The sequence below is a fragment of the Syngnathoides biaculeatus genome, chromosome 19 (assembly GCF_019802595.1).
Source record: "Syngnathoides biaculeatus isolate LvHL_M chromosome 19, ASM1980259v1, whole genome shotgun sequence".
In the NCBI taxonomy this organism is placed as follows: Eukaryota; Metazoa; Chordata; class Actinopteri; order Syngnathiformes; family Syngnathidae; genus Syngnathoides; species Syngnathoides biaculeatus.
This window is the reverse complement of record NC_084658.1, coordinates 9,390,372-9,409,608: the sequence shown is the minus strand read 5'-3', so window position 1 is coordinate 9,409,608 and position 19,237 is coordinate 9,390,372. Positions and strand designations below refer to the sequence as shown.

The window sequence follows — 19,237 nt, the reverse complement described above, 5'->3', positions numbered from 1 at the left end:
TACTGACAGGGAAAAAGTGTCGTCGCGTGTCAATAATGACATTAACAGGCCGCTCGTGGGCCGCAATTCAAATTCTGAGGTGATCTCTATGACCTAAATGGCAGATTAAGATTTTCTCGAAGTACAAAAGTGAGACAGCAAAGGTACAGATGAAGACAATTTGATGACCCCACCCCCTCCCAAAAAAAAAAGAAAAACGGTTTTGCTGGTTAAATTAGCCATTGTCAAAATCATCTAATAAAAGCTCTGGGTCCATATAGAAAGGCATCTGGACGGATTACGGACTACAGTTCTGTAATGTGCTGCTTCATAAAATTAACACTATGAACATTTCGCCCATTTGCCGCTTATGTCATCTTATTTAGAAAATATGAACCACTAAAACGGAGCATAACCACAACCCAAGCGTAACATTATATATTACATACACGACCCTTGTATTATTACCCAGTGGGATAATGTAAAAATACACTGAGACGAAAAAAGAGAGGCTCCATCTATTAGTCAATAGTTGCAGGCGCTGTGGAGGTCCTAACTAGCCGCCTCTTGTATACTCATGGGCAGGCATCTGAAATATGAGGGCTGAGGACGAGGTCTTCCCAGAATGCTAAACTTTCTCTCTGCTCCCTCTCCATATCTTTCAGTGCCCCCCATCCCCCCATACTGTGCCCTGAAACCAATCTGACGCCTAATTAATCCTGAAGGTCCTTTGTTCCGCTGAGGTTTCCCCTTTCTCCTCCCCCGACTGCAGTCCATCCATCCTCACCCCTCTCTCTCTCTCTCTCTATCTCCCTCCCGTAGCCTGCCCCTCATCTTCTCCACGCCATCCAGGATTTTACTCCTCCTCAGCAACACACCTACACAGATTCTCTCCACTGTATTCCCCACTCACCCATTTCATCATCCCTCGAGGGGCTCAGTCTAGTCTTGCAAAGCAGGACAAAGGTAACAGATGCTTTAGGTTGAACACATTTTTCAGGAAAAATATATTTGGCTAATTATAGTCATACAGAGACCGGAAAACGAACGAGTCAGTGCAGTCAATGCAGGGATCATAAAGCATGGCAACTAATCATCCATCCATCTATCTGTTTTCTTTGTTGCTTATCCTCACAAGGGTCGTGGGGAGTGCTGGAGCCTATCCCAGTTGTCAAGGAGGAGGCACCCTGAACTGGTTGCCAGCCAATCGCAGGGAGACAAACAGACGCACTCACAATCACACTTAGGGGCAATTTAGAGTGTCCAATAAATGTTGAAAGTTTTTGGCATGTGGGAGGAAACCGGAGTATCCGGAGGAAACCCACACAGGCATGGGGAGAACATGCAAACTCCACGCAGGGGCGTCTGGGATTGAACCCAGGACTTCAGAACTGTGAGGCCAACGCTTTACCAGCTGAACCACCGTGCCGCCTGAGAACATGAACATGAAAATGTACATCATAAACTCAGATCATCCCAAGTATTGGAGAAATGTGATATCAGAAGATTGTAGCCCTTGTGGAGCATGGCAAATGTATTTTTACTTTAGGATTTTAAAGGTTCCATTGTTGATCAATGCTATAATAAGACATACAATACATTTTTATTGTATTTTATTATATTGAATAAATATGTAACATGATTCTTTTGACAAATTCTCAAATTTAGTTACTTGCTCAATAGAGGATTATAATCAACTAGTTGTAGTACATTCAGATGTGACATGATCCTTTCCCGGTATGTGGGTATTTCCATGATATACAGAAATTTTATAACATATTTTCCGCACTATAAGGCAGACCTAAAAGCCTTTAATTTTCTCAAAAGCTGACAGTGCGCCTTATAATCCGGTGCGCCTTATAACGTGGATCAATATTGAGCCTTTAGTGCAGCTGCATCTAATCGATGCATAACGTAACCCCAGCCTCTACTGTAGCGTCTATTCTATGCGCCTTATAATGCGGTGCGCCTTATACATAGGAAAAGTTTTAAAATAGGCCATTCATTGGAGGCGCGCCCTATAATGTGGTGCGCCTTATAGTGCGGAAAATACGGTACTTATTTTTATACTTGCCCAATTTATAAGAAATTTCAACATTCATACACAATGGAACCTTAACTTCTGAGTATAATTAGTTCAGTGACCATGGTTTTTAACTCAGTTTACTAACCACTGTAGTATCAAAAGATGAGTGTCACGTGAATTCACACACGTCCACACACACACACGCACGCACATCAGTTGGTTGCATGGCAAAAGCTTTAAAGCAAAGAAGCAAATGATTTGCACACCATCTACAAAAAATGTTAAAGCTATCCACAGTCTTTTCAGGCGTACACGATTGTCTATGTGCTGCTCGACTGCACATGCATTGTGGGACTGATCAGTCAACGGAAGTGGAATAAAACTGTAGTAAGCCAAGAAAATGATCTTTTTTCTTTTTTTTTTAGAGCTGCATTAGATTCTTCTAAATGTCTTTTTAGAAATTTGTATCTGTTTTTAAAACAACAGGGACACGTCGATCTGTCAGCCGATTGTACGTATGTTTGTATGTTGCCTTCACGAACAGTACGATTTTCCAAATGAGGTGCTGTGTGTGGCAAGAGGGTCCACTGCTGCAGTTTGGAAGGTCATTAAAAGGCCACACATCCAGACCACTCCTCTGCCTGAGAACGAGAGATAAATATACCACGCAAGACCACTATTCATGATTTATCAGTCGCCATTTACTATCTGAGCGCCTGTGAAATTGTAATGAACTTGGTTATGCTTTTAATGGCGTGTGAGGGGTTCCTGAGAATGGACTGCCGCCACGCTCCAGTGTGTCGACGGCCATCGAGGGGAAAGACGGAGCTCGGGACAGTCTCCCAAAAATGAAGACGTAGTGTATAGCACATCTCAGGGTGAGCGCATCACACGGCCCTTTTTGATTATATGCCAAGTGACTTGACCTGACCAACCATTTTGATACCTTCATGTTAAGGGATTTTCTCACAAACCTGCATGCTGATGCGGTACATTACATTTAGCACCCTGCAGCCTCATAGGTCATATTTTGCATACTTATTGGACAGGTGTGGATGACCCTAACCTTTGTACAGTATGTAAAATGAGCCGGTATTCAGCTGAAGAAACATCATTTGGCAATTTCACACAAATCGGCACTATTTGATATAGTTTTCCCTTCAAAGGCAAATAACGTGTAGTGGCCTTGGGAAAGGGCAACTAAAAGAGGAATTCACATTATTTGGCAAACCGTGTAAGATACAGTATTGTGCAGACCACCCTTTCTTACGTCAATTACAGAGGTCAAAGACAATAATTAGCTTTGATTAGGGCTGTTAAGTTCATGCGTTATGACTAATTAACTTTAATGAACTAATTTAACAGAACTTTAATGCCCCCATTTTCTTTAACGCGGATGAACACATGCTTTGTTTTTATGACTTTTGGATTTTGGGATACCTCACAGCATGCAGCTCAGCAGCTGTACGTTGAGGGGGATCAAACAGTCATACGCCAGCTGTATTAGTATGACACTCAGCAACTGTTCTGGCCAATGTTTTTACTTTATTTGGTTGTTCTAAAGGTACAAGCAGGGGGGCTGGTTTTACGCACCTGGTCACAAGTGTCCAAGTCATGTTTCGTGCTATTATATAATCTTTTTGACTCTATTGACAACTTTCAAGTGACCTGCATCCAACATATCATTGAGCTTTTATTAAATGTCATGACACCTGTTCAAAAGTAATTTTTTGCCATCTTAAAAAAAAAAAAAAAAAAAAAAGCTGAATCCTGTCAGAACATTTTTCACCATCATTGTGAGCTAAAACGGAGTCCTCATTACTCTGTGGTTAGAGCGTTGGTTTGGTAAACCAGCGGTCGCGAGTTTCTATCTCACTGGGGCCTCCACTGCTCCTGAAGGTGTTGCGTCAGGAAGTGTATCCGGAGTAAAAACTGTGCCAAACAAATATGAACGTTTCATCTGAGATGACACGCTGTGGCGACCCCTAACGGGAGAAGCCGAAAGAAACTCATTATTGTGAGCTAAAACCTTTACAACTCAATGAACAAAAAACAGTGCACACCCTCACAAATCATTCAAACTCATGTAAAATGAGAGCCAGCACACACCTTCCACCATTTTTAAAGTGCCTGTGATTAACCCCAAACAAATTTTTGTTGTTCTAGTAAGCTTTTCCTGACATTGCCTGAAGGCTTTGTCCAAACGTAAACTTGTATTTGGAACTGTTCCTAACTCCCCACTTCCATCCGGGAATGAAAAAAGCCCCACAGAACGATAATGCCTCCCCTAACCGCTACCCATACCTTTTCTCCCAAGCATGAAGGCCCATTTAGCAATTAGACCGCAAGGTACCTTATCCCCCAGCGAAACATAAAATGGACATAGCGAAATAATTTGTCAGGCTATTTACACTGCAACATCAGGGTGACGATCACATCTTATCCCGAGAGGGCAGCGTGCTGTGGTGACTGTCACTTTAGCGTTGATCTGCTGTCATCACCGTCCCCGCGCTGTGGTTGTAACACTACCGACGCTGGTAATGATGTCCTCGCCAATGTGTCGTTCACACCTTTTCCCTCGGCGGCTTGATATTTTTTTTGTTTTTTTTTTCCCTTCTCCAAGACGGGTGGGCTTGGCTCGGTCACTGTCTCCAATTTGTTGTGGCAATATTAATTAATGATCAGCCTGTCACAGCTGTTTATTGTGAGACAGATTAGAAGTCGGAGAGATTAGACAAAGAAAGCAATCTGCCGAGGACTCGCCTGCTGACAGTGGGTCACCTTCACATGTCTCAAATCATATTTAATTTGCCGTGCTCGGAGGCAGAGAAATTACTCCACTTGACCATTTTGTAGCCTCCTCTATCTGTGAGGAGTTAAGTGAATCAAATCACTTTCATTCTCCACGATATCATGACCAACACAAACACTCTGTCGCAACGCTTTGTTTACAAAAACGATAATGCTGCCTGCTTTGAACTTCCAGTGTTTTTATGCTTTCTTTCTCCACTTCCACCTTCATTAACCTTAATTGTCATTCAGCTCTGCTGCAGAGCGCATTTCCCTAATCAAATGAACCTTAATCCAAGGTGGCCGAGTGCAGCGTCCTGACCACTGACCTCTGTGCTGTCCTTTCGCAAGCACCTGCACCTCCTCTCGCCGCCGCACACATGCGTCGGACTCGAGCGACAGTGCGACACCGAACTGCGCTGTGACAGAAATGGAAGCGAGATTAAATGGCCAATCATGGTCTGAACAGAAGGCTAATTATTCCACTTGGCGAAATAAGTGCCAGGATTATTTCAACACTTTGTCATTGTAAAGATTAAAAAGGTATTTTTAGAGGCAAATTGGACCTTGATTTTAAAAAGAGGTTGACAGGGTTAATGCCTGGCCAAGGATGGACTGTATTCCTTTCCTGACTTGCTCTACTGCAGATGTGCCCATAACATTAACTCCCAAGGTTAACAACGCAGTTTATAGACAAACAGAGCGATCGGACACATTTTACCTCCACAACCAATCTCACTACTCAGCAAATGTTAGGGAATATTTCGGGATGAACCTAGAACGCGCCCTAGCCTTTACAGGCGAACTTGATGTGATAGTCTTCTTCATTGAGGCTTTAAATGTTTATGCACGTCGAGCTGGTCTGTAACTAGTACCTGAATGTCAAAAACCAAAACGGGTTCAATATGTCCAAGGATGTCCACTTCTAGTCCTTCCAGTTTCTATGTACAGTGAAGAAAACAAGCATTTGAACACCCTGCTCGATTGCAAGTTCTCCCACTTAGAAATCATGGAGGGGTCTGAAATTTTCATTGCAGGTACGTACATGTCCACTGTGAGAGAGATAATCGAAAAAGAAAAATCCAGAAATCACACTGTATGATTTTTAAATTTATATTTATGATTTATTTGTGTGATACAGCTGCAAATAAGTATTTGAACACCTGAGAAAATCAATGTTAATATTTGGTACAGTAGACTTTGTTTGCAATTACATCGGTCAAACATTTCCAGTATTGTTCACCAGGTTTGCACACACTACTGGAGGGATTTTGGCCCACTCCTCCACACAGATCTTCTCTAGATGTCGCTGAGAAACACAGGGTTTCAGCTCCCTCCAAAGATTTTCTATTGGGTTTAGGTCTGGCAACTGGCTAGGCCATGCCAGAACCTTGATATGCTTCTTACGGAGCCACTCCTTGGTTTTCCTGGCTGTGTGCTTCAGGTCATTGTCATGTTGAAAGACCCAGCCACAGCCCATTTTCAATGCTCTGACTAAGGGAAACATGTTGTTTCCCAAAATCTCACAATACATGGCTGCAGTTATCCTCTCCTCAATACAGTGCAGTCGTCCTGTCCCATGCGCCGAATAATACAATAAAATAAATAATAAAATGGAACTCATCATTCGTCTTCCTCCAAAAACAGGAATTATGACCAAAAAGTTCAATTTTTGTCTCATCTTACCACAAAACTTTATCACATGACTCCTCTGTATCATCCAAATGGTCATTGGCAAACTTAAGACGGGCCTTGACATGTGCTGGGTTAAGCGGGGGAACCTTCCTTGCCATGCATGATTTCAAACCATGACGTCTTAGTGTATTACCAACAGTCACCTTGGAAACGGTGGTCGCAGCTCTTTTCAGGTCATTGACCAAGTCCTGTCAGGTAGTCCAGGTGTTCAAATACTTATTTTCTTCACTGTATCTCTGTTGCAACCTGCTGATGACTCGCTGTTGTTCAACACAGAGTTAGTTGGCCACCAAAACCATAAAAGGCATGGCACCATAATGGCACGACACCTGGCATGCAGCCACATATTACACATGCCATGTGCAGGGCAGTCACCCATTCACATGGAAATCTGAGTTTGGGATGAAGACGGCTTCACAAAAATAGGACAAGAGTATCTGTGCTTTATTGCCAGCAACCTTTGAACACATCATATTCCAAACACGCCACAATTTATTCCCACATGCATGTCCTCAAATTGTTGAACTCCTCTCCTTTCCCCTTTAGCATTTGAAATGAATTACTTGTGAGCCTGGCAGAGAGCGTGCCTGACTTTCAAGAAATTTCCACAAAAGAGTGGAACTAAATTGGGGCGCCAAATCCCATTAAAATCGCTTCAGACACCGTGGCAGAGGGAGAAAGGGAAAGGTTTCTCGCAGGCAAACGTGCAGGTTTGCTAGGTTGATGTCATGCTCCGTGGAAGGACACTTGCCAGTTTATTTTCTTCAAGGATGGAAAAAGGTGGTAATTGTACACTACTTGCACCTGACAATTCTCTCAATAAAAGCCTTCAATAAAAGACTTGGAAAGAAAGAAAGAAAGGCTATGGATACACTGTATACAACAAGGGAAGTGTGGTGTTTTATCCACTTTTTTTCCTAGTTGCATTTTTAAATCAAGGCCGCTGGTGAAAACCATTATCGGATGATATCGGGCTGGAGTACAATTTCGCATCACTGCTTGGATATTAGAATCCAAAAGAAAGAATACAAAAGAATACAAATTCTTCCAATTGCCCATAATAGGCTTAGAAGTTGCCAAACAAAACAAAATAAATCAGTCCGACAATGTAATCAGGGTAGTTTTCTTTAGATGGGATCCTGCGGCTGAAATTAAGTTTGGAACAGGATCAAACAGGTGCCAGACAATCTCACAACTGACTTGCATTTTCCTCAAGTTCCTCCAAATCTAGTTTCCTCACTCTGATTGCAATTTGGCTGTTTGGGTAAATGACCATGACATAGCCTCAGTGTTTTGTTTGTCTATTTTCTCGTTGTGTCTCTATCAGCTTTGAGCAACAGATTGAATTTATGCTTGTTGCGAGGAGACAACACAGTTGACAAATGTAGAAAACCTTTTAACCCGTGCCCTGGTGACTTATGTACCTTCTAATGCATGACTTTCTAAACAGGCCAACAAGCAGATGATGTGTATTCAAACGTAATTACAGTTATAATTTGTGTCATGTGATGCATTCTCTACTCTAAGAAGAAAATGCAGTGGAAGTTACAAGTGTACTTACCTTGAAAACAGGAAGACCCCATCTGTGTTCCTATGCTTCAGGTTCATTGTGTTCCATTACTTTCAATTCACTTTATAATTATCATTTCTCAAAGTTGAGGTTCAAACACACACACACACAACACACACACACACAACACACACACACACACACACATACACACAAAACCCCTGTCAGGAGGTCACCATAACGACTTGTTTGGCACAGTTTTTACACCAGAGTCCTCTCATAACACAACCCACGCATTTGTATCTGGGCTCTGAACCAGCCGTGGCTGAGAATTGGCGCACTGACCGGGTATCAAACCCCTGCCGTTTGCGTGAGAGTCTGCAGCATGTACTGTATGTACCACTGCAGTACAAGCATCAAAGTTGGGTTAATTTGCTTAAATGATTCAGGAATCAAACAGGTGCCAGACAATCTCACAACTACATATAAATAATTTGTTTTCTTTAAGACTTGTACGAGCGAGACTGACTACAAATATTGCATTATACAGTGTGCAGAATGCAAGGTAATTCGTTCTTCTGGGAAAAATGCTTTAAACGCTGAAAGACAAAGGTCAATGTGTTTCCTGAAATGTATCACAGAGATTTCTGTACTTTTTTTTCTTTTTTTTTTTTTTAAATCACCTGTGCTTTTTTAATTCCTTCTCCAATCTGTTTGCCTTTAAGCTGCATGACTGCTGTTTTGGTCATTACAGTCCATTGTATGATTTGTAGTGAGTGCCAAAAACAAACAAATTGAAAAAAAAACAACAACAACAACGTGGCTAAATAAAGCAAGTTAATTTTTAACTCACCTGGGGTAAATGAGGGCATATCTTCCTGCTGGCTTTCAGACCCATTCTCCCTTCGGGGGCTGTCCTGATATTAAAGAGGGCCTCAAGCGCACACTGGGCTGCCTGGGTCTTGGCCATCTTCTTACTCCGACCACAGCCCTCAAAAATCCGTCCATCCACGCGTACTGCCATCACAAAGCTACGCAGCCGCCGGCCCTCGGCACGCTCAGACAAACAGGCGTAGCGCAAACCCGGACGCAGTTCATTGAGCAGCACCACGGGACTCTTGGGCACGTTAGGCTCTGGAACAATGCCGCCCAACCTCTGCTGAGCCTGCACCATCAGGTCCAAGGTGTGGCGAAGCAAGCGTCCATGTCTCAGGAGCTCACTTGATAATAGCTGACTTTCTGCATCTGAGTTGCAAAGGGCGAGGCCATCAGCGCACGGTGAAGATTCAAACTCTTTGAAAAGAGTGTCTGGGAAGTCCGCTTGGTCTGAGGTGAAGTCGGCTGATGGGTTTGAGATGTTTCCCATGGCTAGGTGGGCCTGAGGAGCATTAGGAAACTGAATAAAAGATTTAAGAGCCAGCTCTGCTGCCTTCATCTTGGCCTTCTTCTTTGTGGGACCTGTCCCTTCAAAGGTCAAGCCATTAACCTCAACAGCAATAGAGAAAACAGGAGCGTGGACTGGACCCGTTTGTGAAACCATGCGATACTGAAGACCTGGTCGGAGCTCGTTGAGCTGAACCAAAGCATTCTTTGGTGCCTCAGACCAGGACAATTTCTTATAGACCAGACGGAGTTGGCCAAGGTGACCGTTGTTGTCTTCCTCCAGGGGCCGTTTCCTCTTCAGACTCGAACTCCCACTTCTTGTCGATTCAGAGCAGAAGAGTGATTGACACTCAACGGATGCCAAGGAGCGATCCTCCAAGTTATCAATATTGCGGTTCTCTTTCACCTCTGTACTGCTGGTACCTGAAGAGAAAGAATGTACCAGTACTTCATCTTTAATGAACAGAATCAATCTAAGAAAAGCTCTCCTGCCAGATTGAACATTGTCGTTTCATTGATATACAATGAATCAATCTCATACCGTGGGTCTTAATGGTATTTAAGAGTTTTAAAATACAAATCCCTCAAAATGGGGATCCTATCTTCCAAATCATTCTGTAATCTGCCTCTAAATTGGTTGGAAATCCTTGTAAGTGAGAAACATCGGTCCCTGTAGCCAATGCAAAGCAAAAATCCCATTTGTAACGGGGGTGGGAATTCCACCAGCGGCAGGCGCAGGGAGAAAGGAGAGAGAACTGTCTGCGGCCCGCTTTATTTCACACTTCTATCCTCCATGAGAGCAGAAGCTGAACGGCTGTGATACGCTCTTGAAATCTAGTTAGAAAGTGGTGGTGTATTGCATTACTGATGGGAAATTGACAAAAATGTTCAGAGCTCACCCCCCTAAAAATTGCAATAGGAGACTCTGGTTAACTAGTGGTTGTTCATTGAGATCTTTGTTCATGCATCCTCTGATTTAAAGATTATTACTGACCCTTTGAGATTCTTTGTGATTCTTTAAATGGGAAGACTGCTATATAAATGATGTATTGATTGATTGAAATGTAAGAAGGTTTCATGACCACTTTTGGACCAAATGTTTTGGTCCAAATGGTGACTGTCCCCGAGTGAGAGAATGAATGAAAAATCTTACTTAAACTGTCCTCGTCTTCTGTGCTGCTGGTCCCAGGGCTAATGTACTTGAAGGGACTGATCAATGCCGACATCATACTGATTTTCTCTGGAGGAGAAACAAAGGACACTCAATCAACATGAGTAAGGAAGCACAGAATACATTTTGATAGTGTAATTGGTTAAAAGCCTTGATAAGCACTGGACCAAACATAGAAGCAGAGTTTATATGATTTTACACACAAGTTCTTTTTTAAAATATTTTTCGCTGTATGAACATGAAAGCAAACCCCTCACTTTTGGTGATAAACGTCTGTTCTTATTAAAGCTAACTTGCTGGCAGCTGCTCTCTGCTGTTACCCCCAGGGGACCCCCTGTTGTCCAGGTATGCGTGTTGCTTGCAGTTTCAAGCCCTATTAGAGCAAACACTTAGTCTGGTGCTCTTCATGCGGTACTGAGCCGAATTGACAGACCAGTCTGGCTCCTTAATTACGCGATGTGTTCGTAACATCAGCTAATCATCAATAAAAGAGATATCAAGGAGAGGGAAGGATCAGAACATTTTGTAGGAGGAATGACTTGAAGTCAGAGAATCAGAGGCAAGGCAAAGGTTGAGGTAGTCTCGAAAATCCAAATCTCAGACGCGTGGCAGGCTGGCAGTAACAATTCACATAGCTAAATGCAGTATATGATTGGTACAACTTGACAGTGCGATAAACACGTTTGAATAAGAGCATTCGGTTCTGAGTGAGATTAGCCCTCGGAGCCCCCTTGCTTTTGTCGCGGCTCAACAGCACTAGAGAGACTAAATGACTCACTGACACACACCGATACGCTCTAAACACAGAGGTTGGAATTGCGCTGGTCCTTGTGGGCCACCATCACAATGCAGCCATTTGCATTCTGACCTAATTATGGCTAAATGCCAAACATCAAGCAGCAATTTGGCACTAAAGGACTCCCTGGACCACCATTATTTAGACCTTTTTCCAAATCAGCGCATATTGTTTCTCAGTTCTTTTGTAAAACATGGCTCGCCGCAGAGTTTCAGAAGAATTAGATTAAGTGATGTTGATTCTTTCACATTGGGTTTTAAATCTACCTGTACATGTCTTTGGCTGACAAATGTTGAATTTAAGAAGGAAGCTCTTAACTGGCAATGGGCAATCAAGCTCTCATTCACATTGTGGGCCCACATTGGATAGCATGAACTATAAGGGTTTAGAACAACAGCTATAAGAGAATAGGCTGCATTAATAACTTGCGTTCCAACTGGAAAACAAGGGGCAATGATACACTCACATTAAATATATCTGGATTGTGTGTTGCATTGCATATTCAATAAGTAACATCGACCATCGGCTCTTTTAAACCAGTTCAATATTGAGACAAGTTGTTACCCTTATGGACCTTTCTATGGCAAGGTCTTGTTTGGAAATGTGGAAGTGAGCTTTTAGAAGTTCACATACTGTATGTAACAAACCATGTCACATTTGTTTGTAGCACTTCGTTCAGATGTCCATCTAAATAAGCACTCAATGTAAATTGTGTCTGAGAAGGAACAAAAGCCACAGTCAAACAGACCTCTGGAACGTCATAGCTGGGTAAGCACATGATGGAAAATCACTCTTATAAACCGGTAACAGAGGCGGCATGAGGTGAGAAGAGGCGAGCGAAGCGACGGGAGAGGGAGAAGTGAGGCGGTCGAAGCTGTCAAGATGGCAACAGGTCGAGACAAATACATAACGAGAAGACTGGGAAGCCATGGACAGGACGCTCGGGGAAACAAATCAAAACTACCTCCACCATCCCTTGTTAATTTCGATATATGTATCCTGAGCGCTGCACATTATACCCAGTACCATATATAGGAAAGCAGCCCCATAATGTAACCAAGTCCCTTTGAGCTATTACTCTTGTCTGTATGAATTTAGGTCATTATTGTTGTTATTATTCTAAATGGTAGTAGTCATTGTGGGGTTTTTCTGTCTATAACGGATGGCCATCAACAATCTTCTTCTTTTCCTTTTGGGTTGTCCCGTTAGGAGTGGCCACAGCGTGTCATCTTAGATGAACGCGTATTTGTTTGGCACAGTTTTACACCGGATGCCCTTCCTGACGCAATCCCTCTGCATTTACCAGGGGAGAGAAGCTTAGAGCACCTGGTATTTCCTGGCGGTGTCCCATCCAAGTACTAACTAGGGCCAAACCCGCTTAGCTTCTGAGATCTGACGAGATCGGCCGTTCTCGGGGTAACATGGCCGTAAGATGGGCATCAACAATATAGCCTACATGAGTTCTCTTGAAGTGCAGGCTTTGTCTTGATGATAAACAAGAGCCCTCTTCGTTCAGATGTCCATCTAAATAAGCACTCAATGTAAATTGTGTCTGAGAAGGAACAAAAGCCAGAGTCAAACAGACCTCTGGAACGTCATAGCTGGATAAGCACATGATGGAAAATCACTCTATAAACCGGTAACAGAGGCGGCATGAAGTGAGAAGAGGCGAGCGAAGCGACGGGAGAGGGAGAAGTGAGGCGGTCGAAGCTGTCAAGATGGCAACAGGTCGAGACAAATACATAACGAGCAGACTGGGAAGCCATGGACAGGACGCTCGGGGAAACAAATCAAAACTGAACAATACAAAAATCTATAATTCGTACTGAGTATGCATGTTCTCCCCACGTTAAATTAAACAAAAAGTGCAGATTATGACAACTACCCCGATTGCATAAAGCAGTAAGCAAATGAACAAATATAAATCAACATGTCGCAAGACATACTAATGTGAGAACCCACATAGATCGGGTAGTCATACACAGGGGCTAATATGATCCATCTTCAGAAGTTTGTTTACTCAATACAGAGCATGAGAAGAAGTGAGCCATCTGAGGAAGTAGTTGACGAGCGGTAAATATTATATTGCCCACTAACTGATCCTGAATCAACGATACAGTGGTGAGCCCCACAGTTTAGGGGTGATCTCTGAAAACTGATCGTCATTGTAGAGCTTTATGAGCTACATGGTCTGACTTATGAGACCTACGTTTGTACCACAGCAAAGGCCGTTTTTTTTTTCTTCTTTTTTTCTTTTTTAGCGGTTAACAGTGTGAAGGGTGATTGATTTTCGTGTTGAGGCATAATATTTTTTCAACCTTATGAATTTAAATTGACAAGACAGAACTTCCCCAATAAGAATGGTACAGTTATTTTTCCCTATTAATGGTGGCGTTTTGAATATCACCAGGCTGAGATCCAAAGAGGAAGTTCGACATGCCCATGAGCTCATCTAATCTCAGTGTACTGCCATTAAAAATACTCTTTGCCATGGTTTACACCGGCCTGCCTTGGGTAGAAACTCATCTATATCAGCTGGATCTGCACACAGCAGAAGAAGAAACGAGATTCAGTTTTAGAATAAATAGCATCCCACTAGTTTTTGAGATTTATGAATGTAATTTTTCTCCCCTCATCATTGATTTTCACTTAGACTTATGCTGCTCAGGGAGATTTTTTTTCCCCCCAACTACATAAATGTTCTTGTCTTGGACTAAAATGTGCTTTTGTAATACATTTCATCATTTTTATATTATCAAGAAATGTGTCCATGTAAAATGTCTTTTATTTGTAGCGGTGAGAGTGTATTAATTAGTTCATGATTAAGATTATATACAGATGAATAAACTAACTATATGAAGGAAGAACAGCTTTCTTTTCTCAAGTCAAACTGATTCCTTCCTCTGGCGCAGAGTTCATCAATCGTGTCATGTCTGATGTGAGCACTGTTACCCTTTGTGCCCTTCACGGTATCTCTCATCCTTTCCTTCTCATTCATCAGCGGGATGAACGAAGGAGACAATGCATGCCAATAAAGTGTCGGTTCATCGCGTCCGTCCCCTCGCCGCAAAGTGCGACACAGACGAGACGACGCTCATTTGCTCCCACCGACGCCGGGGAAGCGGCGGAGAGCCTCGGCACGTGGTCACAGGCTCCTGGCGGTGAACGCTTTGATGTGTGTCCGTTCGCGATGTGAGTGACTTCTCGCTCTTGCTGCGTAAGTTGTGAGGAGAGGGTAATGAGCCCAATCAGATTTCCCCATGGCTCAGCATAACGAATGGGTCAGATGAGTGAAGGCAGACGCGAGTGAAACAGGCGCTGGGGGAAATCATTGACTGATTTCTTCTGTCTCGCGCTTTGCCGCCACTCTCCTCTTCAATGTTTTTCCAGCAAAGCTCATATTGAAAGTCACTAAACCACTGGCTGATGGCTTTGATCGCTTCAATCATTTATGCGCTAAATGCAGCATAGCACATAAATGTAATATGTTTTTTCTTTTCTACAGGGTTTGCAGTTGGCAGGTAATGCTTCATATTTAATCACGTTAAAAGCGATGCATGAAACCCTTTGAGGGTTGGGAACGATTAAACGGGTGTGAGGCCTCGTGTTTTTAAGTGGGGAAAATATACAGTAAATTTTGAAAATAATTTCTGAAAAAAAGAAAAATAAAGAACACTGGAGTAACACCTTTCGGAAGATATACAATCCAAAAAGTAAACGCCAAAAAAACCCATACAGTCCTTAAATATTTATCATTATTTTCCACTTATGCCATCATGCCGGGTCATGTGCAAACTCCTCCATCTGTCTCAGATTTGGAGTAATTTTTCCAAACTACATGTTTCAGCTCCTTCCACGTATCTTCAATAGCATTTAGCTTCAGGTTGCTCAGAATAGTCGGTTGTTTTGTTTTTAGGGATTCTTGGGCATTTTACGCTGCATGTTTAGTTGGAGGAACCATGACCTGCGGTGGAAATCAAGCTTCATTGCGACGCACACTTACCTCCACCATCCCTTGTTAATTTCGATATATGTATCCTGAGCGCTGCACATTATATCCAGTACCATATATAGGAAAGCAGCCCCATAATGTAACCAAGTCCCTTTGAGCTATTACTCTTGTCTGTATGAATTTAGGTCATTATTGTTGTTATTATTCTAAATGTCAGTAGTCATTGTGGGTTTTTTCTGTCTATAACAGATGGCCATCAACAATCTTCTTCTTTTTTTCCTTTTGGGTTGTCCCGTTAGGAGTGGCCACAGCGTGTCATCTTAGATGAACGCGTATTTGTTTGGCACAGTTTTACGCCGGATGCCCTTCCTGACGCAATCCCTCTGCATTTACCAGGGGAGAGAAGCTTAGAGCACCTGGTATTCCCTGGCAGTCTCCCATCCAAGTACTAACTAGGGCCAAACCCGCTTAGCTTCTGAGATCTGACGAGATTGGCCGTTCTCGGGGTAACATGGCCGTAAGATGGGCATCAACAATATAGCCTACATGAGTTCTCTTGAAGTGCAGGCTTTGTCTTGATGATAAACAAAAGCCCTCTTAAATCCAGAGTTAGTGCAGCCAGTGAAATTGCATTCACAGGAACTAAAAAAAGTTCAACATCAGAAAATTACTGGGAAACATGCATCTTTGTGATGTTGTGGCACTGTGTAAAAGTATTTCATGTGCTGCTTGACTTTGATAGCACTATCACAGGACACCTTGGAGTGGCGCATCCGGTTTCAGAGGAGAGCAAACTTTACCAAAATTGGATGATAAAAGCTTTTTAATGTCACATGTGCTGTCTAGAAGTAAGTTGGTGGAAATAGCAATACAATATGAATTTTTCACACCATGTTTCTTTTATGTTGTGCGTCTGGCCTTAAAGTAAAAGTATGCTGCCTTTTGGACAACGCGATTGCAAAAGCTTTTAGCACTACAGTAGCAAGATCTCAACAATGGGCTTCATAATGCCAAAAAGGCTTTTTGGAGAAAATGGAGCTACATCTTAAAAATGAGCAAATATGCAGTTGAACTATCAGTTTGGCCAAAAAGAAGATTTTCTTTGCCTTGTTTTTTCTTTTTTTTTGGTTAGTAAAGAGCCAACAGGGACACAAATCAAATCATGATGTGTCCCTGATAAGTGGCAGATGTAATGCACACTCCTTTTCCTCCTTAACAAAATACATTATTAATGCAGGCTGTCATCCATGAGAACGACTCATTTACAAGCAATCGGAAGCAGCTGAGGGCTCAAACCTGGATGAAGTTTGTCGCCTCGCTTGCCTGATAACAAGCCCTTTGACGTATTTACAAGGCACAGCTCGGAAGATAAGTCTTTGTGGTAATGACACAAAGCAGGTCAGTGACGTATCTCCGACTCAGTGTTTTGTTGCACATCTCGCTCTTGCTCCTGATGTACCCTCAACATGCACAGCATTGTCATTGACACCGAAGCTGGAAAATTAAATATGGCCGCATTGGTTTTTAATGTGCAGGACTTTCTTTTCATTTCCTGGACTGGCCTATCCATGCATCCATTTTCTTTGCCGCTTATCCTCACGAGGGTCGCGGGGAGTGCTGGAGCCTATCCCAACTGTCAACAGGCAGGTGGCGGGGTACACCATGGACTGGTTGCCAGCCAATTGCAGGGCACAGAGAGACCAGCAGCCGCACTCACAATCGTACTAGGGGCAATTTAGAGTGTCCAATTAATGTTGCATGTTTTTGGGATGTGGGAGGAAACCGGAGTACTCGGAGGAAACCTACACAGGTACAGGGAGAACATGCAAACTCCACACAGGCGGGTCCAAGATTGAACTCAGAACTGTGAGGTCAACGCTTTACCAGCTGAGCCACCGTGCCGCCATGGCCAAATCCTAATCTTTAAATTGTAGTATAACCCTCAATCACAGTTTTTACAATACTATTTGTACAACTTCTGCTGCTATTACAATGATACATTCTCCACCCACACACTAACAATTTTTTTTTTATTGACACATAAATTGGTATTTTTAACACGCTGTTGGGCAGTTTTGCGTTGCTCTAGAGTTCATTTAAAACAGCCATTCGTTAATCTATTTAGATCAAATTGATATTTTGCCAGTATTATCTGCTGTTTGTCATCCATCCATCCATCCATCCATCCATCTTCTTAGCTGTTTATCCTCACAACGGTTGGGGGAGTGGTGGAGCCTATTCCAGCTGTCAATGGGCAGGAGGCGGGGTACACCCTGAGCTGGTTGCCAGCCAATCGCAGGCTCTTTTTCAGGCTTGTTTTAGATTTGATACACGTGTGTGTGTGTGTTGTCAATTCTATTTCATTATCAGTCAACATGAATTTTGCTCTTTTCAAACATGCTACTGCGACTATGGCTTTTCTGCAAATAAGATTCTTGCACCTTGTAAATTACGGTTCCAAATCGGTGGAAACACTCCTGTACATTCCCGGAAATAGAACTGGAACAGAACTAAAATCATGTGATGCAGATGTGCAAGCCACATGCACCACTGTACCACCCTAAATCCTGTATATTATAGTGTAATAAATTAATTCCCACATAATGAATCCCCATAGTCGGGAAAAGTTGTTCCAGGAAAAAAAAAATACTGACAAACCAGTTGATAAACAATAAAAAACTGTATTCTTCTTGAGCCAATCAAATTATACTTCAAGGGTTCAGCGAATCTCCCCTCTGCTATTTTCTCCCTCACATTACGACACAATGAATCCAAATAGTTATTCACATGTTTTTCTCTTTTTTGCTCCATGCAAATTGCTGCGCTGATGGTTTAGACAAAGCACAGATGGGACGTGGCCACCCCCCCATCGGCCGTTCCATATCGCAGAGCCCAACACATCTGGAAGGCAGTGAGTAGCATCTTTGCACTAATTTGTTTGTCACTATACATTGAAGGGACTATCTGTCATCCTGCCACGCTTTGGTTGCGGCACGATGTTTGAAGAACATGGCTTGTCATAAGTTCCTGGCGAGCTCTGGCTGCTTGGCCACGAGGGATTCACCCATCTGATTGGGAGGGGGTGAGGCAGGGATTGTTGGTAAAAAGAGAAGCGAGTACATCTCATGTTCTTGAACTCAATGAAATTTACACTAAGCAGAGAGGAAGACAGCACATAGGAGCATGCACGAAGTATACTTTTACACGTAGAAATTTGTCACCTTTGATGACATCGGTTTGATGAGCGTGACATGAGTCACATCAGATACTGTACACATCAGATTTGTACTTGTATACAAAGGAGGTCTGGGACAGATTAAAAAGAAAAATGAAAAATGATGCCAATACATGTCAGTAATGGGCAATTAAAAAAAATCTGAATTACCTGCAGTGTGAACATAGCCTATGACAAAAGTAATTAAAGTCAATTTTAATTGAAACTGTCAGAGAGGTAATTATTTAAAAGTATAGGATAATATTTTTAAAAAATTATATAGATTTTGAAGGTGGCACGGTGGCGTAGCTGGTAAAGCATTGGCCTCACAGTTTTGAGCACCTGGGTTCAATCCCAGCCCCTCCTGTGTGGAATTTGCATGTTCTCCCAATGCCTGTGTGTGTTTTCTCCGGGCACTCCGGTTTCCTCACACATCCCAAAAACATGCAACATTATTTGGTGTGATTGTGAGTGCGACTGTTTGTCTCGATGTACCCTGCGATTGGCTGGCAACCAGTTCAGGGTGTACCCTGCCTCCTGCCCGTTGATAGGCTCAAGCACTCCTGCAACACTTGTGAGGATAAGCGGCCAAGAAAATGGATGAATGGATGATTTTGGTTCCTTTATTTAGTTACCCTACCCAAACTCAAGGGCCGCCACATGATTTTATGTGACCTGTGAAGCCAAATCGAGAGTGTCGATTTCCATGATTCTTGGAAAA

At 42.7% G+C, this 19,237-nt stretch overlaps 1 protein-coding gene across 5 annotated transcripts in view; it reads right to left on the bottom strand.

Annotated features, from left to right (window-relative positions):
- The window catches only part of adarb2 (adenosine deaminase RNA specific B2 (inactive)), a 150,865-nt gene that overhangs the window by 40,982 nt on the left and 90,646 nt on the right, over positions 1–19,237 (bottom strand). For all 5 annotated transcript variants that reach the window (XM_061805078.1, XM_061805080.1, XM_061805079.1 and 2 more), the window contains exons 3-4: positions 10,537–10,623; positions 8,854–9,806 (exon numbers count right to left, since the gene is read on the bottom strand). In XM_061805078.1, the coding sequence (XP_061661062.1) occupies positions 8,854–9,806; positions 10,537–10,623 (1,040 nt within the window). The remainder of the gene's footprint in view (positions 1–8,853; positions 9,807–10,536; positions 10,624–19,237) is intronic.